The 18,823-nt window shown below is 52.3% G+C and overlaps 1 protein-coding gene across 3 annotated transcripts in view; it reads left to right on the top strand.

The window, feature by feature from the left end:
* Nucleotides 1-18,823, top strand: part of LOC129214452 (fer-1-like protein 4) — a 46,859-nt gene that overhangs the window by 17,824 nt on the left and 10,212 nt on the right. For 2 of the 3 annotated variants that reach the window (XM_054846047.1, XM_054846045.1), the window contains exons 16-36: nt 263-371; nt 1,118-1,316; nt 2,083-2,203; nt 2,775-2,875; nt 3,446-3,533; nt 4,838-4,954; nt 7,467-7,619; nt 7,856-8,039; nt 8,586-8,710; nt 9,112-9,246; nt 10,469-10,642; nt 11,867-11,983; nt 12,324-12,485; nt 12,795-12,954; nt 14,001-14,104; nt 14,477-14,608; nt 15,230-15,278; nt 16,406-16,512; nt 16,870-17,001; nt 17,734-17,844; nt 18,262-18,389. In XM_054846047.1, coding sequence (XP_054702022.1) covers nt 263-371; nt 1,118-1,316; nt 2,083-2,203; nt 2,775-2,875; nt 3,446-3,533; nt 4,838-4,954; nt 7,467-7,619; nt 7,856-8,039; nt 8,586-8,710; nt 9,112-9,246; nt 10,469-10,642; nt 11,867-11,983; nt 12,324-12,485; nt 12,795-12,954; nt 14,001-14,104; nt 14,477-14,608; nt 15,230-15,278; nt 16,406-16,512; nt 16,870-17,001; nt 17,734-17,844; nt 18,262-18,389 — 2,708 coding nt within the window. The remainder of the gene's footprint in view (nt 1-262; nt 372-1,117; nt 1,317-2,082; nt 2,204-2,774; nt 2,876-3,445; nt 3,534-4,837; nt 4,955-7,466; nt 7,620-7,855; nt 8,040-8,585; nt 8,711-9,111; nt 9,247-10,468; nt 10,643-11,866; nt 11,984-12,323; nt 12,486-12,794; nt 12,955-14,000; nt 14,105-14,476; nt 14,609-15,229; nt 15,279-16,405; nt 16,513-16,869; nt 17,002-17,733; nt 17,845-18,261; nt 18,390-18,823) is intronic. The other variant, XM_054846048.1, reaches the window with a different exon arrangement.

Genomic DNA, 18,823 nt, shown 5'->3' with positions numbered 1-18,823 from the left:
TGTGCTGGTACAGAAGCCATCCCTTGGCCTACGAACCTGTGCAGTGGCTTCATGCAGGCACCAGCCAAAGCCATGGCTCTGCACCAACCTCCCGGGATTTCCAAGAAAACTCATCCCAGCGGTGGTGACCTCAGCGGCATCCCACTGATGTCCCTTGGGAGGACTGGCAGGCACTGACCATGCCCTGCTGCTCTCTGAATTTCTGCTGAGGTGGTGTTTTGGCACACGAGGCTCTCGGGCTGATTTCTGTCTCCTTGCTCAGAACGCGTTGGGGAGGAAGGAGGAATTCCTCCTCTTTGCTGCCTTCTTTGAGGCCACCATGATGGACTCCTCTCTCAGCTCCAAGCCTGTCAGCTTTGAAGTCTCTATAGGTGGGTATTCCCCAGGGCCCCATGTCCAGAAACTATGGGAATGGTGCAAATTTCCCTCTGACAGTCCAAGTCAGCGCTGCGGTCCTAAGGTGCCAGCCCTTGCACGGCTCATGCCTCCAAAACAGGAACTCAGGAAGGATAGGGGATGAGGCCAGGGAGTGCGCACAGGGCTTTAATTACCTTAAAAATCTGGATGCTGTCTTATGGGCTTGGAGATTTGCAGTATTTGTCTGAACTGTTTGTTTGGGGGAGAGTGGTTGAAGCTCTCCTGGGAAATGGGGTTGACAAGAGGTAGAAGGTTTGGGAGCAAGAAAGGGAAGCAAAGGAGGGGAAGGTGGGATACTGGGGTTGGCCATGTGGTGCTGAAGGGCTGTGACAGGGGGTGATGGGGAAACAAGTGTAGGAGAGCAGGTCCAAGCCCACACCTGCTAAACTGGATAGGTGAAGATGCTTGATGCTGACCCCAGTGTAGGGGTGTAGATGGCAGTTAGCAGGCACTTGGTGGAGCTGGTGGAACCTGAAGGCATACACAAGGACTTCCTTGCAATTGCCCAGCTCCCTCTCAGCCCTCCTGGTTGTTTGTGTGATGCTCTGATGGTTGGATGCTATTGAACTGCTACTTCCAAAACCAGCGCATGCCCATGTGCTTCTCTTGGTAGGATGATTGCACTCTGGTTTTGCAAGCTTGCAAACTTGTTTAACAGTGATCCCACTTACTTGTTTACTGTTTAATGCTTAACTTCAAGGAAACTATGGCAAAGCTGAAGAAGTTGCGACCAAAGTATGGAGAAAAGTGGAAAAGGGAGAAGTGAAAGAAGAAAAGCAGCCTTTGCTAGACCCTGGTTCAGATGGTGAGCTGGATGTTGAAGTCCTGGCCCCAGCTTCAGCCACGCTGAACAAGTCGGTGACAAAGAGCCAGAGACCAGAGCCCATGGAGTATGACAGGTGAGTCTTCTTCATCCTTCTTTCTCACCTGCCCTGGTCCTGCCCCAGCTTTCCAAATTGTTTATACCAGATGTTATTAGAGGTCTGCTCAGCAATGCGAGTGCTGTGCAGGTGTTTCTCCTCTTTGCAACCCTGCAGCTTGCCATGGCCTGGCTGGCTGCTTTTGCCCATGAGCCCTACAGGCCCTACGGCGTCTGCCTGATGTGTGCAGGTGGCCAAGGACAGGGTACAAGGGAAACTGTGACCCATCAGTAACAGCAGTCCCTTTTCTGGTTAACAAGCAGCATCCTAAGGACTTGATTCCAGTGAGGAGGAAGGGATGGAGTACTCCAGCACATGTTGTCCTGTGTCAGGCAGGCAAGACACGTACGCGAGCTCTTCTGATGATATGTTTGCTCTGGGAATGCTGCCTGGTTTGTCCCGCAGGCCTGGCAATGTCTTGGTGTTTGCGTTGTGAGCCCTGTGCCTGCTACTACTCAGTCCCATAGCAGCAAGGAATCTCGGCACCGTCCCACACTCCCATCAGCCTCACTCATCTGGGCACGTGCTGCGCTCTCTGCTAGAAACCCTGCACGCTAGTTTGGGATGGCAAAGGGCAGATCCAGCAGTTTGCATCCATGTCTGTGGTGCAAGGCCCAAACCAGCTGATCCTCTGTGAGGAGGACAGAGCCCAGACGCTGCTGCTGGGTGCACAAGTGCTGTGTTGCGACATGGCACATGCTTTCTGCAAACAGCAGCTGTAACCTCCTGTGCCTGCTGCCCTTAGGTCGTACAGCTGCCTGCCCATGATGCATGAGAAACCCTGCGTGTACGTGTGGAGCTACTGGGAGGATCACACCTGGAGACTCTGCATTTCCAACTGGATTGTCAAGCTGGCAGAGCGCCTGGTAGCGTGTTCAGGGTGTCTGTCCTTCCTTGTAGCACATGCAGTTGCTCTGTGAGACGTTTACCTTAAATATCCTCACCTGCCATGCGAGTCCGTGTCTCTCACAGGGCTCAGTCCCACCTGCCCTTTAGACTGTGCAGCCTGGCGGTGTTTCCTGGAGGCGTGTGTGACACGACATCTGTGACAAAAAGCTCCTCTGCTCCCGGTCCTGAGCTGTGTGTGCACTGGGGAGATGCTGCTGCAAGCAGATGCTCAGCCTGGGGCTGTCATCGGGGGTGCAGTGTCTTCCCAGGGCCTCGTCTTTCCCTTTTATGCTTGGAAATCTAAAAGCAGAGCTTGCCAGTGTGTTTCAGTGGCTGCTCAAGGACTGAGACACAAGGTGGTGTAACAGCCAGTGTTAAGGTTATCTCCAGGCTCCAGGGAGTACCTGGCAGCACAGTGCTGGCCTGTGGCACTCTCACCATCCCCAGCTCCACAGAAGGGCGCAAGGCATTTGTGGCAAATGTGTCCTTGCAGTGTTTCGCTCTGACTCTGCAGCTGGGTGCAAGCTCCCTGAATGTTGTTTCCCACAGGAGCAGGGGCTGGACGATGTGGAGAAGCTCATGAGAAGGCCAAAGGCTAAAGCTGAAGAGCAGCTCAGAGAGGTGCTGGAGGAGTTTGTAGCTGGATGCAGGTTAGCATGTCCCTGATTTCCTAAGGTTTCTTGTTTTCAGGTTACGAGGTAGTATCGTGTTCTGCCTGGGCTGTGCGCAGCCTGCTCTCTTGTCCTCTTGAGGCAGATAAGTGGAAAAAACCCAGGATGACCTGGGGAAAGGACCCTGTAGCTCTTCAAGCTTGGAGAGGAGACCCCAATCCTAGGAAGCACAGGGGTCCCAGACCGCAGCCTTGATCTTCTTGGACTCCTGGGTGTTTCCTAAATGTTAGGACATTTCCTTCGCTCTTCAGTCATGCAGTCAAGAGACTAGTGTTTCAATCACTGTGACTGCCCAGTGGGGTCCGATACGCATTTCAATCCCAAGCCTTGTGATGGTGACAGTAAAGAGGGAGCCTCAGGTGCTGAGCAATCCCTGGTGTACCTTCCGAATCAAAAAGCTTGCAGAAGGGAGGGCATTGCAGAGGGGGAGGGGTTCTGGTTCATCCGGGTCAGTACCAGAGATTTGGAGCTTGTGCCCCTGCTGTGTGAGCTGAGCTCTGCCTGCTGGCTGCAGGGGATGCAGAGCCTGCGCTGCTTTTCTCATCGCAGGCAATATTCGCTCAGCGCGGAGAGAAAAACAATGGCACATCCAAACAACCTTGACAGATGTCGGACGAAATACCTGATGCGCAACATCGTAAGCTGTGGGGCTTGGTGGTGGTGGTGGTGGTAGCCCATGTGATCCCCACTCTGGGGATGCTTCTGGAGGACCAGCTAGAATTGATGCTAAGAAGGAAACTTGGGGCTAAGACTCATGAAATCAGTCATAGGCTTTTACTGCAGCATCTCTCACTTCTGCTCAGAGCCATACAGCTTCCAGCACAGGGAACAGAGGCAGGGACTGGCCATGACTGCTTCCAGTGTTTTGCAGATGTGTGCTCTGATGCCATCCTTCCTCTCCTGTGGGGCACGTGTGGTTGAGCACATGCATGTTGCTGCCCAGTAGGTTGCTGGAGGCCTTTTGGTGCAGGCTATTCCTGCAGGGGGTTTTGGGGGAGCTCACTGAGACCCACTGCCCTGGAAACTCAGCCCATAGTCTGGGTAACCATCCAGCAGATCCACATCAGCCATCCATCTGCCTGTCCCTGGAGAGGGCAACATTGAGGCACTCATAATCCTGCAAACAGGGCCAACTAGCTGAATGAGAGCACAGTTCCATACCCTCCATCGCAGCACAGCAGAGCACAGCTATAGTCATAGTCCCCAGCTTTGAAAGGCTGACCAAAATGCAATGACAGCAGCAGGAAATAAAATTTATGCATGTCTAGGTCCCAGCTTCCTTCCCTCTGCCTCCCTGCACATCGTCACCTGAGCTGTGATGAAGGTCCTCTGGTAAGTCTGAGACTCTCTGAAAGCGAGAACCAGCCCAAGAGATGAGTTTTCTGGCCTTGTCAGTCCATTACCGGGTTTCCACCCTGAATTGCTTCTGAATTTCGTTATTAGTTTTGGTTCATCACAAAGTCTCTCCTCAGATGTGTACACGGTCAGCTAGAGGACATGGAAGCCCAGCCCCATCCTCCGGTTTCATACATCTTTGTATTCCCACACTTCTGTGGCCCCAAGTTGCTCCTTGTGCAAAGCCTCCCCCAGGCGCTATCTGGAGCCTCAGACCACCAGCTTCTGACATGTTTATTCCTCATACATCTTTCTGCCCCAAATGATGCAAAAGCTCATGGACTTCTGTTACCGGCTGGTATTGGCAGAGTTGATGAGTGACTTGAATCTCCAGTTCTTGGCACCCTTCACAAAATGGCTCATGAGAGGTTTGTGGAGGTTTGCTCTTGGCAGCTGGGAAGCAAGCTGTGGTGGAGGTCAGGGCGCAGAGGAGCAGGATGGACACGATCAGCACACGGGTGCTTCCCCACAGAGCCCCCGGGAGGGCTGCCAGCCTGGCGTGCCTGGGCCACGGCCAGGCGCGTGACAGCCATGGTCTCTGTTCAGGTCCTGTATGCAAAGCAGGGGCTCCGTGTGAAGCGGCAGCTGACTCGAGCCAATGTCAAGGAGAAGGTTAAGGAGACGAGGAGGGTCCTGACAAAGCTACGCTTCATGGCTAAAGAGGTACAGCTGCTCCCAGAGTACCATGCTTCTGAGCAGGAGAGGGTGCTGGGCTGGCTGCCAGGGCTCTTGCCTGAGTTGGGGCTTTTCCTCTGTTGTCTTTCCTTGCTATGTAAAATCCCAGGTTCCAGCTGCTGGAAGTTACCATATTTCATGGAATGGCTTTTATGAGGGATGAGGCTTGGCAGCTTTGCAGGGCTGTTGGTGACAGAGCAGGGGTCCCAGCAGCTCAGCAGTGAGTTGGAGGCAGAGCCGGGCCAGCTCCAGGCCACCTGGGCCTCCCTGCCCGCTCTGCCCGGCGGGGCTACGGGCAGTCTGCCTGGGAAAACTGCCTTGCCTCTGCTGTCCGTATTCCCACCAGGGACTGACCCTGGATGCTTTTTGCAAATTCAAACTTGCATTGGAATAGGGTCTGTAAGCCATAACAGAGACTCCCTTTTCAGAGTTTCACTGGCTCTGTTTTAAGTAACTCAGGAAAACCAGTGTGTTTGTGTAGTGCAAACCAGAATGTAATGTTTGCTGGAGTTAGGTGAACAGATGTTGTTGCAGTTTGGAGAAGTCTTTCACTAAGGGAAGTCACGTCATTTTCACGCTGTGAGGTAGACTTCAGCATGACGAAGATGTCACCCCTTGCACCACCCGGAGAAGCTGTCCTCAGGCTCCAGCCTCACAGGCTGGCTGCAGCTGAGCCCCCAGACAGAGAGGAACCTCCTCCCGTTTTGCTCCCTGCAATCATCTGGGAATGTTGCTGTCTCTGTAGAGTCAGCCCTGCACATACGTTTGCCACTTCTAATCTGCTTGGCAGTCTTGGTTTGGATCAGTAATAAATTGTTTCAGCTACTTGTGTACTGAAAAAATGCAAGTACAAGTACCAAGTTGTGGTGGGTTGACCCTGCCTGGAGGCCAAGTGCCCACCAGAGCCGCTCTATCACTCCCCCTCCTTCACTGGACAGGGGAGAACAGGTATAACAAGAGGCTCATGGGTTGAGATAAGGACAGGGAGAGATCACTCACTAATTGTCATCATGGGCAAACCAGACTCAACTTAGAGGAAAATTCATCTAATTTATTACCAAGCAAAACAGAGTAGAGGAATGAGAAATAAAATCAAATCTTAAAACACCTCCCCCCACCTCTCCCATCTTCCCGGCCTTAACTTCACTCCCGGCTTCAACCTCCTCCCCCCTCAGTGGCACAGGGGGATGGGGAATGGGGGTTGTGGTCAGTTCATCACATGTTTCTGCTGCTTCTTCCTCCTCAGGGGAGGACTCCTCACACTCTGCCCCTGCTCCAGCGTGGGCTCCCTCTCACAGGAAACAGTCCTTCACCAACTGCTCCAGCGTGGGTCCCTCCCACGGGGTGCAGACCTTCAGGAGCAAACTGCTCCAGCATGGGTCCCCCACGGGGTCACAAGTCCTGCCAGCAAACCTGCTCTGGCGTGGGCTCGTCTTTCCATGGGTCCACAGGTCCTGCCAGGAGCTTGCTCCAGTGTGGGCTTCCCACAGGGCCACAGCCTCCTTCAGGTGCCTCCACCTGCTCCGGCGTGGGGTCCTCCACGGGCTGCAGGTGGAATCTCTACACCCCCTCATCCTTCCTCCATAGGCTGCAGGGGTACAGCCTGCTTCACCATGGTCTTCACCACGGTCTTCACCACGGGCTGCAGGGGGATCTCTGCTCCGGTGCCTGGAGCACCTCCTGCCCCTCCATCTGCACTGACCTTGGTGTCTGCGGAGTTTCTTACTTCTTCTTACTCCTCTCTCCAGCTGCAAAAGCTCCCTCTAACTTGTTTTTTTCCCTTCTTAAATACGTTATCACAGAGGCATTGATTGGCTCGGCCTTGGCCAGCGGCAGGTCCGTCTTGGAGCTGGCTGGCATTGGCTCTATCAGACACAAGGGAAGCTTCTAGCAGCTTCTTGCAGAAGCCACCCCTGTAGCCCCCCCCACTACCAAAACCTTGCCAGGCAAATCCAATACACAAGTACAAGTGTAAACACTAATGGCAGGGAAACTGAGATGGGAAAGAGAACTTTAGAGTTTAAAAGAAGTCATTGCTTCCATCTGTTCATTTGCTTTAGTGCAAGTCCTGCTGTCAACCCAAACTGCACCTTTATGCTGGGCACTCATGTAGCTGAGATGCTGGCTAGTGTGGTTCTTCCACATGGGTCAGCACTCAGGCTCCTGTCAAAGGTGGGGGGTAAAATGCCACTTCTCCAGTCTCGTGGGGGCTCCCTCTTCCCAACATGCCATGGGGTTGAGTGCATCCTGCTGGTGTTTACAGTGAAATACAAGGTGGATCACAGATCCCTCGAAGAAACCTGCAGAGCCGTATTGCAGGGATGAGACTTTCAGAAGCATGTGCCCAATGTTAGGCCCTTCATTTGCTTCTGGATCTCCAAAGCGCTGTGCAGCCAGCATTCCCTCCTGCGAGGAGATGAAGCTTTCATCATGTCAGTGGACCAAGGACAAGATATGTGGTGTTTCTCTGCTGTGATGTTCCTCTCTTTCCTCCCTCCAGCCCCAGTGCACCCTCCCCGATGTCCTTGTCTGGATGCTCAGCAACAACAGACGTGTGGCATATGCAAGAATTCCTGCACAGAACATCCTCTACTCCGTAGTTGAAGAGGAGAAAGGCAAGGATTGTGCAAAGATCCAGACTGTCTTTATGAAGGTAGGGTTCGTACCAAAACAGTGTGCTCTTGCTTGCTTCACACTGCTTCTCCCTCCTTGCTTCCAGCCCTCCTTCCTGAAATCCTGGAATTCACAAGGAAACACAGCTCTTGCTCCACCACTGCCTTTTGCCTCTGGTGGTGCTCTGTCCCCTGTGTTGCTGGCTGATGGTGATCATCTTGGTCTGAAGAGGGCATGGCTGAGATGGGAAACCTGCTAAACCTCCTGTGCTTTCAGGTCCCTCGCTTACACACTGGTGAGATCTTTGCCAAACTGGAAATGTACATGTGGCTTGGGGTAACCAAGTATGCGAAGAACTGTTTGGCGGAGCTGCCTGAGGAGTTCAAGTACCTCTCTGAGAGCGGACAGGAGGTAGCCCAGCTCTCAGCATACATTCCTCCCAGCCGGCTCAGCAGGGATGGTGAGTGCAGATGCCACTTTTCCATGGCTTGACTGTGAGCAGGAGAGCAGAGAGGTGAGAGCTCCTGCCCCAGGGTCAGTGTCTGAGGAGCAGGACCTGATCTATCATCTCCATGTTATCTCCAAGGTATGGTCCAGTTTGCTCTCATGAGGATGTGTTTGCACACTCACAGCTGGAGCAGCAGGCAGAATGGGTGCTTCGTAGGGACTGAACGTGCTGCCAGACTGGCAATGGGCATGAGGTCTACCCCTTTGCTGAGGCCTGGTGGTGCTCCCACACAGCAGATGCTCGCAGCAGAGCACTGCACATTTCACATGTCATGTCCTTCCCAGAGGTGTCTCAGGAGCCCACTGAGCTTGTCTTGCTTGGCCAAACTTCTTGAGATGTCCTGGCCTTCTGAGAACCACAGTGAATGCCCCTAGAAGCGGTACCCATTCCTTGCAGGATGTGCGCACTCCTACCTGGCTGGCCCTCTTCATGCATTTTTTTTGCCTCATGCAGGGCTGGATTGGGGAACTAGGACCTCTATTCTCTTTTCCTTACCAGATTTCAGCTATTTCCAGCTCCGAGCCCATCTGTATCAGGCTCGAGGTATCCTCCCTGCAGGTGACAACGGCCTTTCAGATCCATTTGCGAGAGTGGTGTTTTCAACTCATTGCCAGACCACCAGGGTGAGACCACTTAAACTCTTGCCTCTGCCTTCTTGGGGTCTTGGGGAGAGAAAAATCGTGTCCTCCCTGACCTGTTGAAGGCCAGTGCTGTGGTAGTCCTCCTGGAAATTTTGTACCTCCAGGCACAAGGTATTTGTTTGCTCTGTGCAGCGTGACTCCATTCAGGGAACATTTCACAAAACACGTATATCATTGAGCATGGTCTCAAAGGTTGATTGCCATGTGCTGCCAGGTCCCAAGTGCCGATTTCATGCTCTTACAACCTCCCCTCCTGCCAGGTGCCAGCTGTGTGCAGCTGTGTGGGAGCGGGGATCAGCCCACGCTTCCTCAGTCTCTTTTCAAAGTGCATGGGGTTTGTTTCCACTGGCTGTGGTATGCTCAGGCCTCCTGTCTCTCTGCAGATGCTGGAGGAGACACTGAGTCCCATGTGGAATGAGCTACTTCTGTTTGACCAGCTCATTATTGATGGGAAAAAAGAAGAGTTGAAAACAGAGACCCCCATCATTATAATCAACCTTTTCAGCCACAATAAATTTGTAAGTATGGCCATGCTGCCCTCCTGCTGTCGTTTCCAGGACAGGGAAGGCAGAGGAGCTCTGTGTGGGTGCTATGAACGGGCACTTAGGAGCCACATCGCTGTTTGATTTCCATGACTCGGCTTGATCCTGTTCCACCGGTGGCAGGGAGCCCTGGGGGCTGTGGCTGAGGTTGAGACTTTCTGCAGATTTCTGCCATGAGCTGGGGTGAAGCTGCCGGCTGTAGCATGCAGACGGCTCAGAGATGCTCTGAGCCAGGGCCTGACGAGTGCTTGATGGATCTGGGATCTCTCCTCTTTGGAGAAGCACCGCGCCTCTCCCAGCTGCCTGCCCTGCTTCCTCAGCAGGCTCACATTGCAGAGGGCTCGTAGCTGGCGGGAGACAATGTAGCTCTTGGGGCTGTTCCTTCCCCTCTGTCCCCCAGGTGTCATCTTCCATCCCTCCTCAGTCCTCCATTTTCTGTCTTCATTAGTACTTTGAAGTCACACTCCTCTCCTGGGGCCTCTTTGTTATCGTAAGGGGAATGGTGTAACTCGCACCGGATTCTCCCGTGTAGCTCAGCAGCTTCCCTGGGTCCATTTCCTGGGTCCCAGTACAAGAGAGATACTGATGCTGGAGTGAGTCCAGAGGAGGCCACCAAGGTGGTTGGGGCTGGAGCACAGGACAGAGTGAGGAGAGGTGAAGAGCTGGAGAAGATGAGGCAAAGACAGTGTCTTATTGCTGCCTGCAGCTGCCTGATGGGAGAGGGTAGAAAAGGTGGAGTCAGACTTCTCCTGGAGGTACCCAGGGGCAGGATGACAGGCAATGGACACAAGTTGGAACAAGAAAAAAAATCCAACTTGATATAAGGAAGCAATTTTCACCCAGAGGGAGTTCAAATGCTGGGCTGGAGCTCAGAGAGCTTGTGGGATCTCCATCCTTGGAGACATTCAAACCCTGGCTGGAGGAGACTCTGAGCAACCTGATCTAGCTTTGATGTCCTCTGGTGCATGGTCCCAGGCCTTTTGCCCAGTTCTGCATGGAGATGAACTGGGAGTTAAGAGGAGCTGCTGCAGGTGCTTCTCATCTGCTCCTAGTTCTGGATGGAGATCAAAGCAGAGGATAGCAAGGGCAGAAGAGTGGTCTTGTGCTGTCCCAGATTGGCTGGAAGTAGTGGTGGTCTTTTCTCTGAGGTGGTGAGATAACACAGCGATGCTTTGACCCATTCCCCTATTTTCCACAGGGCTCCCCCGAGTTCCTTGGCCAGGCCTTTGCTGTCCCACAGGTGAAGCTGGTTGATGAGCAGTACACCAAACCTGCCCTGCAGTTCTTCGATTTCTACAAAGGCACCAAAGCAGCGGGAGAGCTGATTGCCACTTTTGAGCTGATTGAGCTGGATTACAGTGGCTATTTGGAGGTAACGGGCTTGTAGGAAGCTGCATGTGGTTGCCAGGTCTCTGGGGAGTGCTGTGTGGATGAGGAGCTGGCTGCATGGGGCCCACCAGAAGATTCCCTGTTGAAAGCCACACCTGGCTTTCAAGTGAAGGGAGGCTGCAGGGACAGCCTCTGAGCACAGATCAAGAGGGGAGGGAGAGGGGGCATGGCATGGAGTAGAAATGGCTTTCATTGCTTGGTGTCCATTTCATTGGACAGTGAGGTGGGTTGAGAACTGGCTGAATGGCAGACCTCAGAGGGTTGCAATAAGTGACGCAGAGTCTAGCTGGAGGCCTGTAGCTAGTGGTGTGCCCCAAGGGTCAGTAGTGGGTCTGGTCTTGTTTGACATATTCATCAATGAGCTGGATGAGGGGAAAGTGTACCCTCAGCAAGTTTGCTGATGATACTAAACTGGGAGGAGTGGCTGACACACCAGAAGGTTGTGCTGCCATTCAGCGAGACCTGGACAGGCTGGAGAGTTGGGCGGAGAGGAACCAAATGAAATTCAACAAGGGCAAGTGTAGGGTCCTGCACCCAGGGAGGAATAACCCCAGGCACCAGTACAGGGTGGGGGTGACCTGCTGGGAAGCAGCGCTGCAGAGAAGGACCTGGCAGTCCTGGTGGACAAGCAGCTCTCCATGACCAGCAGCGTGCCCTCGTGGCCAGCAGGTCGAAGGAGGTTCTCCTCCCCCTCTACCCTGCCCTGGTGAGGCCACATCTGGAGTTGTGTGTCCAGTGCTGGGCTCCCCAGTTCAAGACAGACAGGGAACTACTGGACAGAGTCCATTGGAGGGCTGCAAGGATGGTGAGGGGCCTGGAGCACCTCTTGTATGAGGAAAGGCTGAGAGAGCTGGGGCTGGTTAGTCTGGAGAAGCCTGAGAGGCTTATCAATATCTAAAGGGTGGGTGTCTAGAGGAAGGGGCCAGACTCTTCTCAGTGGTGCCCAGTGACAGGACAAGGGGCAACGGGCACAAACTGGAACACAGGAAGTTCCATCTGAACATGAGGAAAAACTTCTTCCCTCTGAGGGTGACCGAGCACTGGGACAGGCTGCCCAGAGAGGTTGTGGAGTCTCCTTCTCTGGAGAGATTCAAAACCCGCCTGGATGCAATCCTGCTTTGGCAGGGGTGTTGGACTAGATGATCTCCAGAGGTCCCTTCCAACCCCTACTAGTCTAATTCTGCGTGCACTGGCTCCCCCTGTTCAGCCGTCAGTGCCCGAGGATGTGGAGCCCAAGGAACCTGACTACCTGGGAGATCCCCATGCTGGACGGTTCATCATCCCTGAGGGCATCCGCCCAGTGCTGAAGGAATTTCGCATAGAGGTGTGCTGCCTTCTACTGGGCTGCCCCAGGTGGACAGCACAGCTGGCCTGTGCAGAGGGCAAAGGTTTGGGGAGGGAGTTGGGTTTGGAGCTGAAATATGCCTTTGAGGCCTGAGCAGATGCCAGCCATGGAGGTGCTTGACATGAGGGAGCAACCATCTGAGCAGTTTTAACAGCCAGAGCTGTTGGGTGGCTGGGTTGGGAGAGTGGCCTCATGCCTCTCTTGGGGTTTGTGTCCTGCAGGGTGAGGGGGTGGCAGCACTGGGCAGGTTTGCAGGCTGTGTGGCCGTGCCATACCTGGCATGTCTTGAGCAGCCCAGTGGCTTCGTGTTGTGCTTCAGATCCTGTTCTGGGGCCTGCGGGACCTGAAGCGGGTGAACTTGTTTGAGGTGGATCAGCCTCAGGTGATCATTGAATGTGCTGGCAAGAAGGTGGAGTCGGAAGTGGTTGTGGCCTACAAAGAGAACCCCAACTTCACCGAGCTGGTCAGATACATGGATGTGGTGAGTGGGAAGGGCGGTCCTGCCATGCCAGGGTGCCCTGTGGCCATCCTGCACCTACCTGTCTGGATGCAGCAAGGTAACAGGAGGGGAGCTGCCCTGGGGTTTCGCTCCCCCGTGGTCACGTGGTTCAGCTGCAGATCAAAACCTTTGTGAAATTGCCCACCAAGAGCAGTCTCAGCCATCACCTGTCTCTGCAAGGCTTTGGGTTTTGGGCAGAACTGCAAGGTGTCGTCAGACCTCCCTGCATGTGGTCAAGCTGCCATGAGTATCACCCTTGCTCCTGCAAACACTATGCACTGTTTTTTGCAGGAGCTTCCGGAGCAGGTCTACCTGCACCCTCCCCTCAGCATCTTTGTGGTGGAAAAGCGGGCGTTTGGGCGCACTGTGGTGGTGGGTACCCATGTTGTGTCTGATGTGATGAAATTCTCTCCCAGAGAGCTGGAGGAGGAACCAGAATACGTGCCCAAAGGTAAGCTACTTGACGAGGTTCCCATGGAGGCAGCAGGCAGGTTTTGCCAGTGGCAGAGATCCCTGACCCCTCTGCTACCTCCTAGCCAGGCAGCAACGTCCCCTTCCAAGACCCTTAAGATGCCCAGCAAAAGCACAGTGTGGTGCAGGTTAGGGTTGGAGGCAGGTTGTGTTCCTGGTCTGTAGTGCTTGGCTCCAGACCGGTGTTTGGGAAGCAGCAGCAGCCAAGCGACGGAGTGCTGCATAAGGGCTGGCATCCCTCTTTGGGGATGGCAAAGGGCAATTTGCAGACTGTTTTCTCCAAGGTTAGGTTAACATTTGCCTCCCCACCACACCAGCGGGACTGTTCATCTGGATGTGGCATCTCTTTGGGGTCACTGTTTGCCTTACGTTTGTAGAAACTAGAGGAGGGAGACTGGCTCGTGAAGACATCTTAGTCCAGCAGGACATTTAGCTGGGGCTAGATACTAAACAGTAACCAATCTCTGCGGAAAGTTTGTGTCTAGGATCAGAGATGTTTGGCCTGGAAAGGACTATTGTATTCACCTATTTCAACTGTCTGCGTAGCTGGGCAGTGAGACCTCCACCAGGCTTTAGGGAGCTGGTTCACGAGGACCAAGGATTGAAAGGTTTATGCTTCTCTCACATCGTTGGGTCAAGGCCTGTTCATTGGGTAACGGACTCACTAAATAGCTCTGTGATAGCGACAGCCAGAGCTCCTGATCTGGAAGTGTATAAATAAATACAGCACAAAGGGGAAGAAGCAAAGGATTGATCTGTTTGTGGTCATTTCCAAGTAGGAAAGGTGTATCTCATAAATCTGAATTCCTGGGAGTCAGCAACAAGCATGTTGATGGTGGTCTCAGCTCTGTACTTGGATTTTCAATACTATTTTTGCAGGGTCTGCTATCAAAAGCTTGAAAAGCAATCACCCTGTAGTAGGGTAACAGGGAGGGTTTTCCTGTGGAATAACAACTGGCCAAAAAGTAGGAAGCGGTGGGCAGAAATAAATACATGGAAACATGAAGCTCTTTCTCTTCATCTCAGCTCGGAAAGTCTCATCCCAGCATCTTCCCTCTCAGACTGTGGTTAACATTGGCCCAGCAGCTGGTGACCCAGGTCCCAGCACTCACCCCCTGAGTCTTGTGAAGGTGAGTGATGTGTTGGGCTCAGCAAATTTTGAAGTTTGGAAAGCCAAACTGAAGGTTACAATCAAAAAAAGAAAGTTCAGAAGTTCAGAGTTAGGTTTCAACCACCAGTTTTTGCTCTCGACCCAAACACTCCTCTCCCCTGCCTGTCCATGAGCACTGCTGCATGTCTGGGCTCCGTGTTGCCTTGTGCCTTGAAAACTGCTGCTTTTGCAGCAAAACACAAACCTGGGGCTACAGGATTCACTTTGTACCTCCTGTGCTCTGCCTGAAAGCTGAGCCTCTGCCAGAGGCTCCCAGGACACTAGAGTAAGGTTGCATGGGTGTCCTGGGTGGTCGTTTCCTCCCTCTGAACTCTTTCTCTGTTCTTCTAAGGCTCCTTTGAAGAAAATTCCTATCAAGAAGCTTGTAAAGAAAGAGGATGAATATGAAGAGGAAAAACCAGAGCTGGAAGAACTGGATTGGTGGTCCAAGTACTACGAATCCCTGAAGGACCTGTATAACCAGGTAATCTCTTGTGACAGCTGCCAGCAGAGTGGAAAAGCGGCTGCACTGGCTTGAGGAGATGTTTTCAACAATACTGAGTGTGATAGGAGCCCTCCTGGTGTGGATCTGCAGGAAGACGTGGGCTTTTATGTGTCAAGTTCACTTAAGGTAGCTAGGTAGCAAGCATGCAGCAGGTGGACTGATTTCAGCAGGCAATGGATGTTGAAGCATCCCTGAGGCTAGGTGCCCAAGTGGTTTTGAGAATGTGACCGGGCTTTTGTTGAGGCACTCCTGAAAATGTGACACTGCAGATTTTAGGTGCAAAGCAGGGGCTTTCATGCTGCTTACTCTCTGTCCTGGCTGTCTTCCCAGGGTGTACTATGGGAGCAGGTCTGCCCCAAATTTCCTTCCTTACCCTGTGTCCCTTAAATCCCAGTCAAAAAAGCCAGCAGGAAGATCTGGGGAGAAATAAAGGTCATGAAGGCACTCACTGGATACCCTCCTGCAATGATGTTAGTGCTAAATGATCTCAGACTAGGTATTGCTGACTCTGCTGGCAGGAAAGCTTTGACAGTGTCCTGTGCTTGGATGGGGAAGCCTTTGCTGTCAGGGATGTGGAGTGACTATTTGTATGTGTTTCAGACACGCAGTGATGAGGAAGATGCTGAGAATGATGACCTGAATGATGCAGGTGAGTTCTCTAGCAATACCCAGCTATTCTGTGGGCAGAGCCAGGACTTACACCATCTCACAGGGTGCTGGGCTTGTGGGAATGGGGTCTGAGCAGGCAACAGCTTTGCAACAGTCAGCAAAAACATCACAAAAGGGAGCAGAGAGACTGGAAACATTGGCAAGGACTAACAAAGGTTAATTCAAGTTGAAAACAACAAACTTGGCCTCAGAAAAGTTTGGAAAATTGTGTTGAAGCAAGAGCCTTCCTGAGTGAGCAAAAACCCGCAGAAAAATCAGCTGCAAGGATCATGGGATTGTCAGGGTGAGAGTGGGAAGCAAAGCTGGGATGCAGTGAGAGGGTGGTGGAGAGGCAAAACTGTCCAGGAGCTGGGCATCACTGTGCATGTGGGATATGCATCTGGGTTACAGGATTCACTACGAGGTAACAGAAAGACAGCAATAATAGATGATCTGAGAACAGTGTTACAGCTGTATGCCCAGGTGGTGTAAGCAGTGACTTGCCTAGCAATTACCTGGGGGGGTGAGACAGTAAGTATAGAAATTATGTAAATCCTACTTAAGGAGGGGGCTGGAGGGTACCCGCATGCCGCTAGTGCTCAAGGGATCTGGGTTCTTTGGGAAATGGATCAAGGAGGCACCCTCTCTGTCCTTGGGTTGCTGGTGCCCCAGGAAAGGTCTGGCTGTGCTCTCTCCATGCACAGCTGCCTGTGCCCAAAGTGGTAGTGATGCTTCAGTTAGACATGCACCCAAAACAGCAGTCTATCAGATAAGCATCCATCCAAAGAAGAGGGTTAGCTCTCATTTGTGCCTTCCCTGACAGCACTCGTGGGCTGGTCCAGCCACCTTCCCCCTTTTGGTCTCTGCCCACTTCCTTCCTAAACAACAGCCATGCAGGCAGGCAAGTCTGTGCCAAATTTTGTCTCCCCACCCGTCCAGTCATGCTGTGCTGGGAAACCTGAGATGCCGTAAGGACACCTGTTACAGACAGCAATAGCTCCAGATACCTGGGCACAGGTCAAAGCCCTAGGTGAAAGTGAAAGCTGTTGCTGGGGTCATTTCATGGACAGACACTTGAGATGATGGGAGACAGCAGAGCATTTCCTAATCTCCTATTGCCATTTCTAGATGGAGGGAATTTAAATGCATCCTCCATTGACATGGAAGCTGAAGATGAGGCAGTAATTGAAGCTGAACCTGCTCGACCCAAGAGGAAGCTCATCGCCACCCTTCAGGTGATTATCGGGGTGACAGATCTGGCCTCTTTCAACCCCAGCCCTTTGTTCATGCTGTCCTCACCTCCCTGCAGTGGAGGTTAGACTGGGAGGAGAACCTGCAGTGTGTGCTGGGCCCCCATCATTGCTGGGCTTTGAAACAGCTAGTGAGACCTTGGAGCCAAGCTGGGATGTGTGTGCACATCTGAGGATGGACCTGGGGGGGATCAGGGAAAACCATAACACCCTGCACTGACTAATACAGGGGTAAGGTAGGACCAGGTGAAATGGTTGAAGCAGGGAAAGGATGGTCTTTCTGACTCTCCTCCCATTTAAGATGGCAGGAAAAGGCCCAAAATTACTTTCTACTTATTTCAGATCTACAACTCTGAGCTGGAAAATGAGTTTGATAATTTTGAAGACTGGCTGTGTATTTTTCCTCTTCATCGTGGCAAAGCAAATGAGGATGAAGATGGAAATGAGGATGAACATTTTGTGGGGAAGTACAAGGTACTGTATCATTTCAATGACATTTGTGCTGCATGTGGAAGAAAATCCTTAGGACAACCTGCATTTCAGAGCGTGCCAACACCAGCAAAGCCTTGGAGAGTGTATGTGTGTGCAAGGTGATGTGAGGCCATGGTGCAGCATGGCCAGGGTACCGTTGGTGCCTGTTGAAGCAATTGTGTACTGTGCTCCTTTGTAAGTTGATAAATGCACCTGATTTAGATTTTTTAGCTCTTGCAAGGAGAAAGCACGAAGAATAAAGGACTCACTCTAGTTGGGGCCTCTGGGTATGTTGAGTATGCAAATAAGAATTAGTGAGCTTCACTGGTTTTAAAATAAGTAAAACTTGTTTAAAAGAGGCATCGTCTTCCCACCCAGGAGCTCTTGAAGACTGAAATGTCAACTACAGAAGTTGATTTAAGAAGGTCCCTAGAAAACTGTTGGTGCCCCCTGCCTTTGGCAATCCAAAGTGCCTGGAGATGTTCAGATCTGGCATTGGCAGTGGTCTGACAGCCTGCAGCCTAACTTGCAAGCATGGACTGCCTGTCATGTGGACATGACAGTGCCTTTGGAAAGGAGAAAGGAGTGTCCCCATGGGCACAGGGTGTCTGTGGTCTGCATGGGGCAGTGGCTCTGATTTTCCAGTTGGCAGGTGAAGCTGGTCTTGGTGGCTCCAATCCCATCCAAGATACTCTTTTTTGTATCTGGTTGTTACTTGCAATGTCTTTTCTGCAGGGCTCCTTCTACGTCTACCCCACTGAGGAAGCCGGCACAGAGCCCAAGGTCTCCCAGGGCGTTCCAAGGAACAGACCCATCAAAGTTCTTGTAAGAGTTTACATCGTTAAGGTAAGTCTCTGGTGATGGTGGCAGTAATGCTACCTCTCTATGGACCTCCTGCCATTCTCTGCTTAGTAAATATGAGCAGTGGCACTTGTGAAGAGCTCTATGCTGGCTTGAAGGCTCTGCCAGCCCAGTGGAAGTCAGCTACATCTTGTCCATGGGGAGCCTTCCATGCTCTGTAGCGTCAGGAGGTGCTAAAAATCCAGATGGGCATTTCTTAGCTCCTCTCATCTGCCTTGAGACAGTGAGCAAGTGAGTGGGCTGACAGCTGGAGACATCGGTGGCTCGTTGAGTGGGGATTTGCGTGGGAACAGGTGCCTGTTTCACTGCTGGAGGGGCCCGACCAGGGGGCTTGGGTGGTCTCAGGCCTGTGGAGGGTACTCTCTGCAGCTGATGTATGGCAGTACCTCTTGTGTGTTACAGGCTACGAACCTGTCTCCAGCAGACCCCAATGGCAAGGCAGACCCGTACGTGGTGGTGACTGTCGGGCAGGAGCAGAAGGACACAAAGGAGCGATACATTCCAAAGCAGCTCAATCCTGTGTTTGGAGAGTACGCAGGAAATTTTCTTCTAGCAAGTTTAATAGGAATAGTGCAAATCTGGGGCTCAGGCTGTGGCCCAGCATGTGTGGTCTTCACTTTCTGATGGGGAATCTTGCGCTGTAACACAAAGGTCCTAGGCATGTCTCTTGCCTCTGGCTACACAGGAGCCATAAGTGTTTTCGGTTAGGAGGGGAGCATTCTGAAGGGCCTGATTTAACAGACAAAGCAGCAAGCCAAGCAGCAATAGAGCATTGGAGAGCTTTTTCCGTAGCTCCAGGACCTCTATTCAAGGCATACATTCCTAGAAAAGTAACTCCTTTGAACATGTATGCTGAAAACTGCATGCACTGAAAAACTGCACACACTGAACTTACGGAGAACCAAACTCTATCAGAGGTCTTGGAGTTGTTAAATACAGTTCTTAAATGTGTAGGATGATCAAA

Source organism: Grus americana, chromosome 17 (assembly GCF_028858705.1).
Source record: "Grus americana isolate bGruAme1 chromosome 17, bGruAme1.mat, whole genome shotgun sequence".
In the NCBI taxonomy this organism is placed as follows: domain Eukaryota; kingdom Metazoa; phylum Chordata; class Aves; order Gruiformes; family Gruidae; genus Grus; species Grus americana.
This window is presented reverse-complemented; position numbering and strand designations above follow the sequence as displayed.